The sequence below is a fragment of the Artibeus jamaicensis genome, unplaced genomic scaffold (assembly GCF_021234435.1).
Source record: "Artibeus jamaicensis isolate MK-2021 breed Jamaican fruit bat unplaced genomic scaffold, CSHL_Jam_final contig_497, whole genome shotgun sequence".
Lineage (NCBI taxonomy): Eukaryota > Metazoa > Chordata > Mammalia > Chiroptera > Phyllostomidae > Artibeus > Artibeus jamaicensis.
The window spans coordinates 6,943,833-6,958,182 of NW_026521863.1; the positions used below are offsets into that span (position 1 = coordinate 6,943,833).

General features: G+C 45.3%; 1 protein-coding gene across 11 annotated transcripts in view; it reads right to left on the minus strand.

Moving 5' to 3' along the window:
- Positions 1-14,350, minus strand: part of ARID1B (AT-rich interaction domain 1B) — a 396,315-nt gene that overhangs the window by 107,992 nt on the left and 273,973 nt on the right. For all 11 annotated transcript variants that reach the window (XM_053668769.1, XM_037126070.2, XM_037126073.2 and 8 more), the window contains one exon: positions 7,688-7,931. In XM_053668769.1, coding sequence (XP_053524744.1) covers positions 7,688-7,931 — 244 coding nt within the window. The remainder of the gene's footprint in view (positions 1-7,687; positions 7,932-14,350) is intronic.

A 14,350-nucleotide genomic window follows, 5' to 3' on the forward strand; every position in this document is an offset into this window, starting at 1 on the left:
AACAGCCCCACTGAAGGAGGGAGGTGCCAGGGCGACGTGTGCCCGTGTGTCACAGCGGTGGTTCCCATGACACTCGCGACGTCCGTGAGGCCCACGACAGGAGGGCACATTTGCAGCGGGTGGGGAAACGGTCTAACAGGCAAGAAGCAGACTCAGCCATTCGGGATGCTTTGCTGGGCTTTGTTTATCTAGCGCTGTGACACTTCTCCTCGGCTGTCAATTTCATTTACCAGGGCGGCCGTGGAGAAAAATGATTGCTCTTTTTCAACAAACGCTGGGAAGGCGACACTGGGAAGAAGCCCCATAACATTTCGGCTTCACCGCACCCCAGCTATCAGCCACACAACAGCTGCGCATTTCGGTAACGACCTGATGGAGAGAGGATGACCAAGAGAGCCAATCTGTGACGCACGGAGAGGCAGCAGCGAGATGTGGTGGGAGGCAATGGGAGAGCGGTGAGGTCAGAAAGCACAAGCTGGTCCTGGGAACGAGAGGAAGGAAGCGGGGAAAGGAAGCAAAAGGCTGCATGCGGACACATAAGGGGAAATTTCGAAAAGACGTTCCCAGGGCAGTGGTCTGAGCATCCTGCCCTGGGGGAAACCATGCACTCTCTCCCTGACATTTTTATCCCATTAGTACAGACTTAGAACCAAATGAAGGCAAACCGAAAATTGTCTTTGGGTCGAAGGCACAAATGAACGAAACTTAAACGTAAGGACTAGAGGTGAAAAAGGCGGAGGTGAGATGGCTGGCGGGGCCTCGCTGGCAGAGAAGGACAGGTGTCTCTGCATTTAGGTAAATGGAGAAAAACAAAACCCAACTTTTTATGAGCAGTTCTAAAATGTGGTTTTCCTACCTATGACCAAGTTCACACAAATACATTAAAAAAAAAAAAGGAAAGAAAACAGAGAGTATATAGGGTAGGTAGAGGGAAATAGAAGACCAAAAATTTTTCTTCAACAAAAAGCTGCACGATTTTTAAAACAAATCCCCTTAAGGTAACACCACAGAAAATTTTTGATGAGCATCTATCAAAAAATATTCCGGGGAGGATGTCTGAGTAGACTTAGCTGTGGGGACTCCAAGAGTGGACGCTGACCCCCAAGACGCTCGGGGGCGGCTCCGAGGCGTGGAGGGCGGCCTGCACCCCACTGCACCTTTCGGGCCCCGTGCAACCGCCATCCTGCAGGTGGCGGCCCGGCAAGGCCACTGAGAGAGGGCGGTATTGATCGTAGCTGGTTGATGTCTCAATACATGCAAACAGTGTGAGAGCCGAGGGTTTTGAACTGCATCTATTATTAAATTTTCCACTAGACTGCCTGCCTATCGCTTCACACTGAAATCAATTTGCCCATGATCGGAGTGAAGCAAAGATTTAGATTCTTGTCTTCCCCTGGTCTCCTGGTCTTCTCTCAACCTTCTCAGAACTAAACCCCCAAGAAGAGCAACGTATCTTTTTTCCAAGTTAGAAGAAAAACAGAGTCAACTTTGTGGAAACACCGTTTATGGCTAGTTCTACCAGTCCTACTCAATCACCTTGGTGAACACGGCAAATCATCACCGGAAACTTCACACGCAGCTTTGCTTTCCACGGGTTTTAGTTACCGCAGGCAACGGTGGTTTGAAAATATTAACCAGAAAACTCCATAAATAAACAAATCACGTAAGTTTTAAATCGTGCACCATTCTGAGTAGCACGATGACATCTCCTGCCACCCCGCCCTGTCCCTCTGTCAAGCATCCCCATGTTGTAGACATGGCAGTCACTTAGCCAGTGATCACTTAGCCAGTGAGCACACTGACTGTCCTGGTATCACAGTGCTTATGTCCAAGTAACACTTATCTCACTTAATGACAGGCCCCAAGTGCAAGAGCAGTGACACTGGCAATTCATGTACACTGAAGAGAAGCCATAAAGAGCTTCCTTTAAGTGAAAAGCTTGTACAGGAAAACATGTAGTGTACACAGGACAGCAGTTTCAGTCACCTGCTGGGGGTCTTGGAATGTGCCCGTGGGCAGCAGGACTGCTGTATGTATCTTCTGAACTGTACAAGGGCACCATTGGATTAAGACTCAGAAGCTGATGGGGAATTCAAAAGTTGGAAAATTTTAGTTTAAGTAATAGTTAATAAGCTTAGTAATCAATGCATGTAAAAGCTACTGTTCCAGGGACTGACGGCATGACCCACCCTGACTCCAGGAGAACACAGGCAGTCCCATCTTTGTGCCTTAGGAGGACTGCAAGCAATTCAAGAGGCATCTGAGCTATTGTGCTCCAGAGTGAAACGTCCACCACTCAGGACACAGCTAAAGACCGCCCCCAGGGCAAGAATACTGCACTTTTTCAAATCCAATGAACTTTTCCCTGAATTCCAAACCCCTTACCTACATTTTGTCCTCCTTATAAAAAGGGCCATTTTAAAATGGAATTTAAGATGGTCTGTTGGGGTACAAACCCGCCGTGTTCTCAGATCACTGACCACTGTCTGAAAAAGGCCCTGTCTCTGCTTGTTGGGTCTGGGAGGTGAGAACGCTGGCTTTTCCAGTTGTGAAGCCTCTGCTGTTCCAGATAGTCAATACCACCAACAAGTCTCCAGATCTCAGGTGAACAGTAACAATCCCTAATCACAATTAATGAGCACCGGACACTTACTATGCACCTGCGTCATGTGTATTAACACAAGTGATCACTATAGTAACCCCATGAGATGCGGTTATTATCTTTACAGACACAGAGACCAAGGCACAGCGAGGCTCTCGGACTCGTCCAAGGTTGCACAGCCAGCCAGTGGCTATAACATGAGGAGGTAAGCAAGATGGCAGCATAGGCACACACGGGTCCCTACCCACACAACCACATCAAAACTACAACTAATCTATAAACAACCATTAATCAGAACTGTCAGAAATGGAGCTGAATGGAAGTCCCACAACTATAGAATTAAAGAGAAAACTACACCTAAACTGGTAGGAGGGGCAGAACAGCGCTGGTCCCACACCTGCATGTGGCAGAGAAGTATCAGCAGAGATATCTAAGGAGTGAAGGGTCCCAACTCCAGACCCAGGTCCCCACCCCAGGGATTCCAGGGCCAGGAAGGTAAGTCTCCATCACTTCTGGCTGTGAAAATCAGTGGGAACTGAGGCTGTCGAAGACAGAAATGGCTGGACCCTTTAGCAGGTATAGACTTACTCAGATTCAGTCCCTCTGAGCTGTAGCATGGGGGCAGCCATTGAAAGGCATCAGAGACGTATGGGGAGGAACTGAATTGTCTGGCTTTAGGACGAGAGCTGGGGGCAGCTTTCAGCCAGACAGAAGGGCTGGCGGAGGCCACTGTTCCTTTTCTGAGCCCCCCCCACACAGAGCCACAGAGCTGGCAGGCAACACCATATCTGAGACTCCATCAACCTGGCCCACACTGTTTGCCCCGCCCTGGTGATTCCCTGAGGCTTCACCCCACCCATCTCTCTGGCCCAGCCAAGCGGTTTTCAGTTGCTTTTCCATATGTATGAGTTGTCTTGGCTCATGGTTCAGGTTTTCCTAAATTATCTTAAATAAGCAGTATCTGGCTTTAGCAAGCCCTGTACCTCTCACTAAGTTGCCCTAGGCCTGGCCTTGGTTCACCTGGGCACCTTCAAGCCCAGCACAAGTAGTAGCCACTTGCAGATGGCTCTGTAGCTTGAGGTGTGTGACCCCAGAGAGAACACAGCTGGCAGCTGACCTTGGCATGCCAACAGCAATCAAGGCTCCACTACAACAGGAGGGAGTACACGGCCCACATAGCAGGCACACCTTGAGCACCAGCTTGGGTGATAGAGGAGGCTGTGCCACTTGACTCTACAGGACACCTACTATATCAAGTCACTTTACCAAGCCTGGGAGACATAGCTGCTCTAATACATAGAAACAAACATAGGGAGGCTGCCAGAATGAGGAGACAAAGAAATATGGCCCAAAACTTCAGAAAAAGAACTAAACAAAGTGGAGACAAGCAATCTAATAGATGCAGAGTTCAAAACACGGGTTATAAGGATGCTCAGTGAACTCAGTGAGACTTCAACAGAATAAAAAGAGCAGAGAAACCATAAAAAAACAGTCAAAAATTAAGGATACACTAGTTAAAATAAAGAACATTCACAGGGACTCAACAGTGCAGTGGATGAAGCCAAGAATCAAATCAGCAATCTAGAATATAAGAAAGTAAAAAAGCATGCAATCAGAACAGCAAGAAGAAAAAAGATTATAAAAAATGATGATAGTATAAGGAGCCTCTGGACAACTTGAAGTGTACCAACATCCGCATCATGGGCTTACCAGAGGAGAGGAGAGAGAGGAAGAAACTGAAACCTATTTGAAAAAATATGACTGAAAATATTTCTAACTGGGTGAAGAAAATAGATGTACAAGTCCAAGAAGCACAGAATCCCAAACAAGATGAACCCAAATAGGCCCATCCCAAGACACATCATAATTAAAACACCAAAAGTTAATAACAGAGAATCTTAAAAGCAGCAGGAGGAAAGCAGTTAGTTACCTACAATGGAGCTCTTGTAAGACTGTAAGCTGATTTCTCAAAACAAACTTTGCAGGCTGGCAAGAAATCTTCAAAATGATGAAAAGCAAGGGCCTGCAACCAAGATTACTCTACCCAGCAAAGCTCTCATTTAGAATCAAAGGTCAGATAAAAAGCTTCTCAAAAAAGAAAAGGGTAAAGGAGTTCATCACCACAAAACTATTATTATGTGAAATGTTAAAGGGTCTTCTTTAAGAAAAAGATCAAAAATATAAACAAAATGGCAACAAATACCTATCAAGTAAATCTAAAAAACAAAATAAGCAGAACAGAAACAGAATCAAGAGAAATAGAGTCACAGATACAGAGAATGTTTTGATGGTTGCCAGATGGGAGGGGTTGGGGTAATAGGTGAAAACACTGAAGGGATTAAGAAGTACAAATAGGTAGTTACAGAACAGCCATGGGGATGTGAAGTACGGTATAGGAAATGGAGCAGCAGAAGCACACATATGCAAGAATAATGGACATGAACAATGGTGTGGGGAATGCGGGGGGGGGTGCTGGGTGGAGGGGGCAAAGGGGAGGAAATCAGGACAACTGTAAAAGCATAATCAATAAAATGTAATTAAAAAGTAAAAATAAAACGAGGAGCTAAGATAAGATGATTATGGAAGTCCATCCAGTTCAAATGCCACTGGAATTCCACTCGGTAGAAAGGTGAACAAAGGCCAAAACTGCTGATCAGATTTTCTTGAGGTTATGCCTCATAAAATAACACTAACATTAAGCTATACTCTGTTTGTCATGTTTTACATGATTTTATTCCTATACAGCTTCATACTCCATAAAGACGGACTTGAATAGCATGCTCCCCCCCGCAAAGCGGACTTCTGCTGCGGAAATTCTTCCCTGGACTGCATTTCACCGGGTGGTTTTCCGGAGCACCATGTCCACACAGGCATGGAGGAGCCGACTTGGGATGGCGAAAGGACGAGTTGGCCTTGGGCAGTCAGCATTTCCGACACAAGTTTAAAATATGAGCTATATGCTCTAAACAATGCCAAGAAAGAAGAACACTTTCTGTTAAAAACCCCATTTCCCAGGGAGGCAGCAGAGAGAGCCAGTGCGGGCGGGCCCTGCCCTGCGGTGACTGAGAAGGAGCAGCTTCGTGGGTGGCGGTGCCAACAGGTCGCCGGCCGCACGGTCCACTGACTTGCGGGTCCCTGCACAAGACGCAACTCAGCACCCAACTCTGAGGCCAATCCCATCTGTGGCAGGTGACAGCACGTGTGTCCAGTGAGCTCTTGTGCTGCGTGATGTGTCCTGTACCGAAGCGGAACGAAGGGTTCGAGCCCCTCCTCCGGAATGATAACCACACAGGCAAAAACGGTCAGACCGTGAACTGCCCATGTCAGGGGTTTTGAAGAAAAACTACGATATTTTGACACCTTAGGAAAGTTTTCATACAGGCATTAGGAAAAGGCCTTTTGACTCAATTAAAAAATGAGTGAGTTCTTCTTCAACAAATATAGTATTTTGCGTACAATTTTCCAATGGTGAGCTAGGTAATGCCTCAGAAACCATCACAATACCAAAAATTTCTTAAGGAATTCTGAAATATATAGCAGTCACAGCTTTAAAAATGCTTAAAGAGGGTCAGGCCAGGTTTTATTACGATTACCATGAGGACGAATATTTTGGAAAGACAGATTAACATCAAAACGCTTTTACTAAAATGAATTCAAATTATGGCTATATCCAAAATATGGACAATTCTTAGAAACATGGCGTTTAGTCAAAAGAGTAACTGCAGAAGGGCTACTTACAGCAAGACTGGGACCACACGTCCTTACCTGCCCAGCACCTGCCCGGTTTGTGCCCCTTGTCCTACTGCAATTTTAAGTAGCAACCTGTACATGCTCACAAGTGCCTCGGCTCAGACGAAGAGTTCTACAATTATTTTAAATCGGATGCAATTCCAGAAAGCTCAAAACTAAATAAAACTAACAATATGCACTCTATAAATGAAGTATGTAGTAAAACTCCCAAACCAAGAAGAATGAGTGAAGAGCATTTGGAGGCTGTCCGAGGCAGGGAGGTGCACTGGTTGCAGACCACACAGGGCCACACACGCAGACACCCCCCCACCGGAAACACCCCGGCCCCGAACCTGCACTGGGCAGGCGCTCACAGGTATTCGTTTGATAGTTATGCTTCAAAATTAGCATGTTACATAGGTGTGTGTATATATGTTCGTACATACATCAAACACCTCATAATACAGATAAAAAAAAATAAAAGGTGTGAAATGGTAAAAAGGGGTAAAAACTATCATTCTTACTTCCAAGATAATAGAATAAACTAGCAGAAAATTTATCAGCTATCAGTATTGATTCTGATAGGTTAGGAGAAAGTACTTTCTGGCAGCCACCTGTTTCGTGTTAACAAAATTCACAGAGAAAACAGCGACATCAAGTTTGCTGATAAAGGAAAGCTTGTTGCTTGGGTGGTTCAGTCTAAGACAGATGGACGAGGATGAGGCAAATGACAGACAGACAAACAGATAATCCCAAGTTCACAATACAGGAAGCAGGAAACCCAGAAGTGGTGTGGCCACTGAAACAGCTGAGCCCAAGACTTAATGGGAACATAAACGTCTTACATCAAAATCAGAAGGTAATGACTGTGTCAGCAGCAGGGTCTTGAATATGTGTCATCAAATTAAGACTCTGATAAGTACAAATACTGAATATATTTTAGAAAATAAGTGCCATGGTATAAATTAAGTAGAACCATACAAACTAAGGCCTAGACCTGTCAACAATCTCACCTCAGTGGTACTTAACAACAGGGGTCTTATTTAAAGGCATCATCACAAAATACCTGCTAAGAGAAACTAAGTAATTTTCTGGCGTAAGTTTAGGAAGGTGTGCAAACTGAAGGTACCACCGTGATTTTAACTGGGTGTTCACACTCACTAGTTGAGTATCTTTTGGAACTGGAACTCCTGCATGCTTCGGTGAGAAACAATTCACAAAGTGACGTTCCTCACATGTGTTCCTATCGCTAGATTTTTAAATAGCAAAAACGTACGGGAATGTGTGTTGCTACTGATAAATACTAGCACCGTCTGTCCTTCAGAGTAAAACAACCACCACTCAGAGAGAGAGTACCTGGAATACTCGCGGGGGAGATCGGGCCCGACCGCGACTGGTTGCTTCCCACGGGGGAGCCAACTGGAGAAGGTGACGGGCCCCCGGGGATGCTGGAGAGATGCGGGGACGCGTGTGGAGAGAAAGGCGACTGGGCCGGGTTGCTCTGGTCCCCCTGGCTGCTCGTGGACCCGGACGCACTGACTGCTGAGCTCAGGGTGGCCTCAGTTCCCGTGGGGAGGTCATCGATGGAGCCAGACAGGTCCTGAGGAAGGAAGGGAGAAAGAAAGCGCATGTGTTTACAGAGGACACTGCATATTTGGACCAATAACTGATCAAAACCATTTGAAAATCGTGACCACATCCCCCTTGCCAATGAAGTTTTCCTAGATGACATCCCAAATTCAGAGCGTGGCCACTTGTTATTAGAAAACTTTGATGAAGTCTCTTATAAGTTGAACCTGTAAGATCTGATCTATCCCTAAAAAATGAATAAAGCTGTACTCCACAAAACCAGCTTCGCCTTGAGCCAGGGGTGTCCAACCTGTGGCCCACGGGCTGCAGGACGATGGCTGTGGCCCAGGATGGCTGTGAATGTGGCCCGACACAAACTCATGTTCACTTAAAACATGATGGGATTTTTTGTGACTATGTGTCACAGTGTATCACAATCTGTGGCCCAGGACAACTCTTCTTCTTCCAGCGTGGCCCAGAGACACCAAAAGGTTGGACGGCCCTGCAAGTTTAAGCTGCCAGCCCCTTGTCCAACAAACCCTTCAAAGAGCCACCAGACACAGCCGCTAGGTGACAACTGACCATCTGAATGGAAAGCCTGACTCTCAAATGACCACTTCCTGAGCTGGCAACTGCAGGTTTGGATCTTTTCACTTAAAAGCCAATGCTGGCAGACTGTCTGAACTTCAAACTGGGAGACTGCAATGTACCAGCAGTCAAAATTTTAAGCAAAGCCTGCGGTGAAAAATCATCACATTTTAAGAAGTTACATAAAGGCCATTATAACAAAATAAGAGTATGTATTTTTTAAAAACAATCTTTACTTTAGAGAGAATTCACTTCACTTCACTTTTTTAGAGAATCTTCAATTCTCTAAAATCAATAAGGGCATGCTTATTGATTTTAGAGAAGAGAAGAGAAGAGAAGAGAAGAGAAGAGAAGAGAAGAGAAGAGAAGAGAAGAGAAGAGAAACATCGACGTGACAGGAAAACAGATCAGCTGCCTCTTGTACGCATCCCAACCGCATTTCGAACCCAGAACCTCCTGGTGCGCAGGATGACACTGTAACCAACTGAGACACCAGCCAGGGCATGATATATGTATTTTTATATGATACTGGGAAGATAAATCCCTTTGGAGTGTGTCAGTAGAATGACTCCTAACGTCATGCCTTACTTTTACAAGTGTTAAGCTACACAATTTCAATGTTATCTAAATTGTTCCTGACACCCTTGAAGGCAATTACTAAAACCCCCATTTGACAGATACAGAAACTGAGGCTCAGCATCAAAGTTACAGTTGAAGGTTACAGCACTGGGGGCGCACGGCACCTGCTGAAGATGAAGGAGGGAGGATGAGAGAGGAGAAAGGAGGAAAGGGGTTTTCCGCACACTCCAGAATGGCAGGAGGGCAGGGCTGACTTGGTACCACCCCCCCACCCCGAGCTGTGGCACACAGCCGGGGGCCACCACCTGTGGGTGCTCCGTAAGTCAGGGCAGGCCCGCCCTCAGGACGGGCCTCCTTGTCACTGGGTCTGCAAATACAGTGGAGGCCGACAGCCAGGTACTGAATGAGTCCCAAGGGCCGAGTTGCAGGTCCAAGATACCTGTCTCGATAACCAGGACTACCGAGTACAGCATGGAGTCAGAAACGCCACAGTCTCTAAGGCACCTTCAGTCTGAACCAGCGCTCACTGCTCTTTCAATGGTATTCATGCTTACTTTTCCTCACTGCCTACTCCTGCAACTTCTGAAACGAGGGCTTTGAACATTAGTGCAGGAAGATGCTTAGGCTCTGAAGAACGAATCTAGACAGGAAGTACCAAAAGGGGCTGGGAAAAGCAGAACTGGTTACAGGGCACCCAAAATGTCACAAAGCAAACTCAGGACCAAGATCCTAGTCTCCTGGAAAGCATATGATCATTTTATAGAATTAACTTCTCTTTTCCTAACATCAAAATTGCCAGTGATTAAAAAATATATTCTAGCCCTGGGTGGTGTGGCTCAGTGGATTGAGTGCCAGTTTGAGAACAGAAGGATCACCAGTTCGATTACCAGTCAGGGCACATGCCCACTCAGAGCAGGCATGAGAGGCAACCACACATTGATGTTTCTCTCCCTTTGTTCCTCCCTTCCCCTCTAAAGATAATAAAGTAAAAAATGCATCTTCTAAAAAGTAGCTGATGAAAATCTCACCAAAAAATGAGTATTTTAGAGAAACAAAAATTTCTTGCACTAAGAATAACATCTTTCCCAGTAAAATGGAGTACAATCCTCAATGCCACATAACTGTGCTTATGAATAACAAATGTAATAGTAACAGGGCAGACTGAAAATATCACCCCAGAGAAAAGTATCATTAAATCTTTAAACGAAAATGGGGCAAACTGAATTGTATCTTCAGGATTCAGAGAAAACCACTTTATGAACATTTCTGCTCAGAACACATGACATGCGTGACTTTGCATGGATTCGGCTGGTAAGTCACCGTATTTAACTGGATGGCTGCAATGGCTGGAACCAGACTTTCCAACAAAACACAACTTTGCGAATGAAGCCAGTAGAAATAGAGGAAGTTATCAAGCATGTACCATCCTACACACTGTGCAGAAAGTGTTCAGTCAGCACTCCAGGCGCTTCTCTGAGCTCCCAGAGACAAAACTTGGGCTCACGGGAGGGGTTGCACAGAACACTCTGATGCTCCAACGAGGACAGACAGGGCTCCAGACCTCCGCCCCCAGGCTGGCCGCTGGCTTCTCTGGGCCCAGCCTCAGAGCGGCTGTCCCTACCTAACCACGTGCATAGGGACACACTGGGACGTAGCTCTTTAAGGTGAGGCACCGCAGGCTGTGGTCTATGGGCTAGAACCAGACTCTGCCTGTATTTGCTCTGCCCACAAGCGAAACATTTTTAAATGACTCAAAAAGGAAGAAAAAAAAAGTAGCATTTTGTGATATATGAAAAACACCTGAATTCAAGTTTCGGCGTCCATAACGTTTTACTGGAATGCAGCTGCAGCCATTCCTCTGCCCTTGGCTGCTCTGGGGCTACAAGGGACAGCAGTTGTGACAGAGACCCTGTGGCCTGCAAGCTTAGGTACATGCTTGCTGGCCCTCCCCGGAGAAGGACGCAGAGCCCCGAGTCACAGAGCGTGGTGTCCCCGTGTGGCCGACCACCGCGCCCACCGCCTTCTGGGAACCAGCGCAACACGGCCCCAGCCGAACTGCACTGTGACCCTTGGAACAGCAGGCAATGTTCGTGCTTCCCCGAGATGGGACTGACAGGACACCCCCATCCCCCCACCCCGCATCAGGGTGAACGGGGGCTCCACACTGAGATACATTCTCTAATACCTAACGAATGTGTATCACCAATAAACAAAGGGGCGACCAGACAGAAGTCCGCTGGGAGGAAATAGGCTTTTCGTGCTTCTTTACAGAAAACTGGTTGAAAACGAGATATAAAGCCATTTTCTTCTAAAAGATTACACAGAGAATTGAACACAGAAAAGACTTAATTTTTTAAAAACATCATTACTTTAAGTTAAATAAGTCTTTGCATTAAAAAAACAAACTGTTACTTTGAAGTTTTTAAAGTTCTCCACACGACCTATGAATTCCTTCCCTATCTTCCCTTAAAACCGCACGTTGAGGTGGAAAAGCGATGTGGGCGGGCATTACTCGAGCTCCGTTCAAGCGGCAAAGGCACGAAAAGCATTTCTGTTATTCAACAAGCTGATCAAGAAAATATCAGGAGAGAAATATAAAAACAGTGGCTTTCCTAGTGTTCACATGTCATCAGAATTTCAGTACTGACTAGACCTCAGTGCAACAGAAGAGTAATAAAAATATATAATTTCTATGCTACTGTTATACACACACAGAACTTTGATATGTAAATTACAGGGAAATATTCCCACCCTGCAGACACTCAGGGCATCCATACGGATAGTTGTCTTACAACACGTTAATAAAAGAAGTTCAGCAGCGGTTTAAACATTCAGCCTCGTTAACAAAGAAGCTCTGTAACTAATACTCCTCTGGAGGACAATTCAGTCAGCAGGGCACCAACTCGATTCTTCTTTTGTAAGTACTATCAGATCTACGGGGCCTGTGAAGACAGGCGAGGCCTTACTGCATCTCATTCCAGGCCAGGCACCTTCAAACTACAGCGCTGGCAGCTCAGGTAATTGCAGGGAGGGCTCTTTTTAAGGGGCTGGAGTCCCCCTGCCCCGCAGCACTCCTTACATCTGCCTCCTCATTGACCGAGGGACAGGGAAGGCAGAGAATTCATGGGCTCCTGCAGAGTAAGTTCAGTATTTTACCATGACCATTTGATTTGGTGAAATCTCATGAGTAAGTTGGGTTTTTCAACATCTGACATCACTCACAATACGAAACAGTTTCCAGCACACTAGAAGTAATATATAACTCCTACTGCTAATGGTCCATTTATTTATTAACTCCATTCCTTAAAAAAAAAAAAAAAAAAGGCTGTTTTACTCTAAAACTTCTGCAGACTTTTCTCTGTAACCACCGTCCCTCTACCCTCTGCCCACGTCAACTTTTCATTCTAACCCAAGTGACAAGTACATGAGATCGCACTGGGCTTCGGATGAGATGCCCCCCAGGAGCAGTAACGGCCCTGGCGGACTCTGACCAGAGAAAACACTTAGGAATTGACACCGACCACGGATACGCTCCTGATCCAATCTGGTGGTGGAGGGAGGGCAGAGGCAGAGGAATGTACATGGGATATATTACCCACAAGGGGCACAGGAAGAATTCTAAGAAACCTGCATATATACAAAACAGACACACACAGTTAAGTATAAATATTGTCATGTCTACATACTACAGAGGATCCTCCCTACAAATTTTACATTAATACCTACATACACTGCAGGTTTTGACATTGTTCAATTTGTCTACCAAGTTGGCTTACTAAATATAACATCAACCACTGCCAGGGACATCTTACTGTCCCAAAGAACTGGAATGAGTTACAAACTTCTACTCCCTTGCTTAATTAAGTGAGTGGGTTTTTTTTAAAAAAGCAAATCAACTTCAAAATGCTCTAAGCGATGGCTTTGGGTGCAATCAGGTGAGGGTACCAGATTGGTCCCTCACAGAACTGCAGAGTGTAGCACGTGCTTGGGCATCTCCTGCTCGGAGGGGCCCCGAGAGAGCGGAGGATAAACAGTGAGTTAGAGACAGAGATACTTCAATCGAAGAGAACGTTCGGGTCTCTTGTTCAGGGGTTTTAATAGGACGCAGTTAATGATTTCTCCTGTGACTTCCCACGGTTTGAAGCACAAGTTAAAATGCCAGTTCAATGGTCTTTGAAAAAGTCCCTCAGTCATCTTCAGAAGCAGGAACAGTATCTCTTCTTCTTAGGATATTAAGTATGAAAGTCAGGCGTGTAGCTTTTCTTTCTCCAACGAGACTCTAACTTTCTTCAAGGCAGTAACTGGTGAATGTCACTGAATTGATACACCCTGGAGTGAAATGCAGCTGCAAACACTCTACAAGTAAGACAGCACATGCAAATGTTTCTAAACATTTACCACGAGCCTCTACTGAAAACTACTGACTTCGCTCTTAAAACCAAGCAACGACTACTCAGCCCTCTGTTTCCAATTACCACCCTGGAGGCCAACATCCAGTCTTATTAGACACTTAGCTCTTTGGAAACGCACTGTGAAATCATTTCATACCCACCAACCTTACTTTGGAACCATCATTTGGACATGAGAAAGAAATACACCTTAAAATTGATATTAGAATTGAGCCAATACGTGACTGACACACAAAAAACCTCACAATGTTCATTTTCCAGGATGTCTGTGTGTAAACCCATGTGTAATAAATAGTGTATTTCAAGACACCCCCGACAGTCCCTGCCACTTTCCTCTGTCTAGACAGCAAATGACTTGAAGCACTAATATGTAGGCCTTAGAATGTCTTTCCAAACATGCTTTATATATTTTACTTTCTATTTAAACATAACAAATATTTATCTCTTTATTACATGTGACATTTTATGCCTTAAGGCATAGCCTTAAGATGTATCAGGTCAACTGAAAATAATGTTTGATGCTAATTTTAAAATAGCCATAAGCTCCGTAAATGACAATCTCCTATCCAAAGCCAGGGATAACAAGGAAAATGAATGAGTCAAAAAATCATTTTAGGAAAGGTAGCCAAGAACCCTTTCTTGGGGAAATGGCTTTCACCTGATTCACTTGCATTCCTTCTCAAGCAAATATTCCCGAGATGGGCAACTCATCTGAAGAGGACATTTATAGGATAATCAGCTAAACTGATACTTCACAGAAGCAGGATTCAGAGTTAAGCACACTGCAGTAAGCAAACGTTGTGACAATGGTTCTGTCTCCTTTGAATTTTAAAAACCAGCACCTGAAACGAAAGCCAGCCTCAGAGGTCCCGGG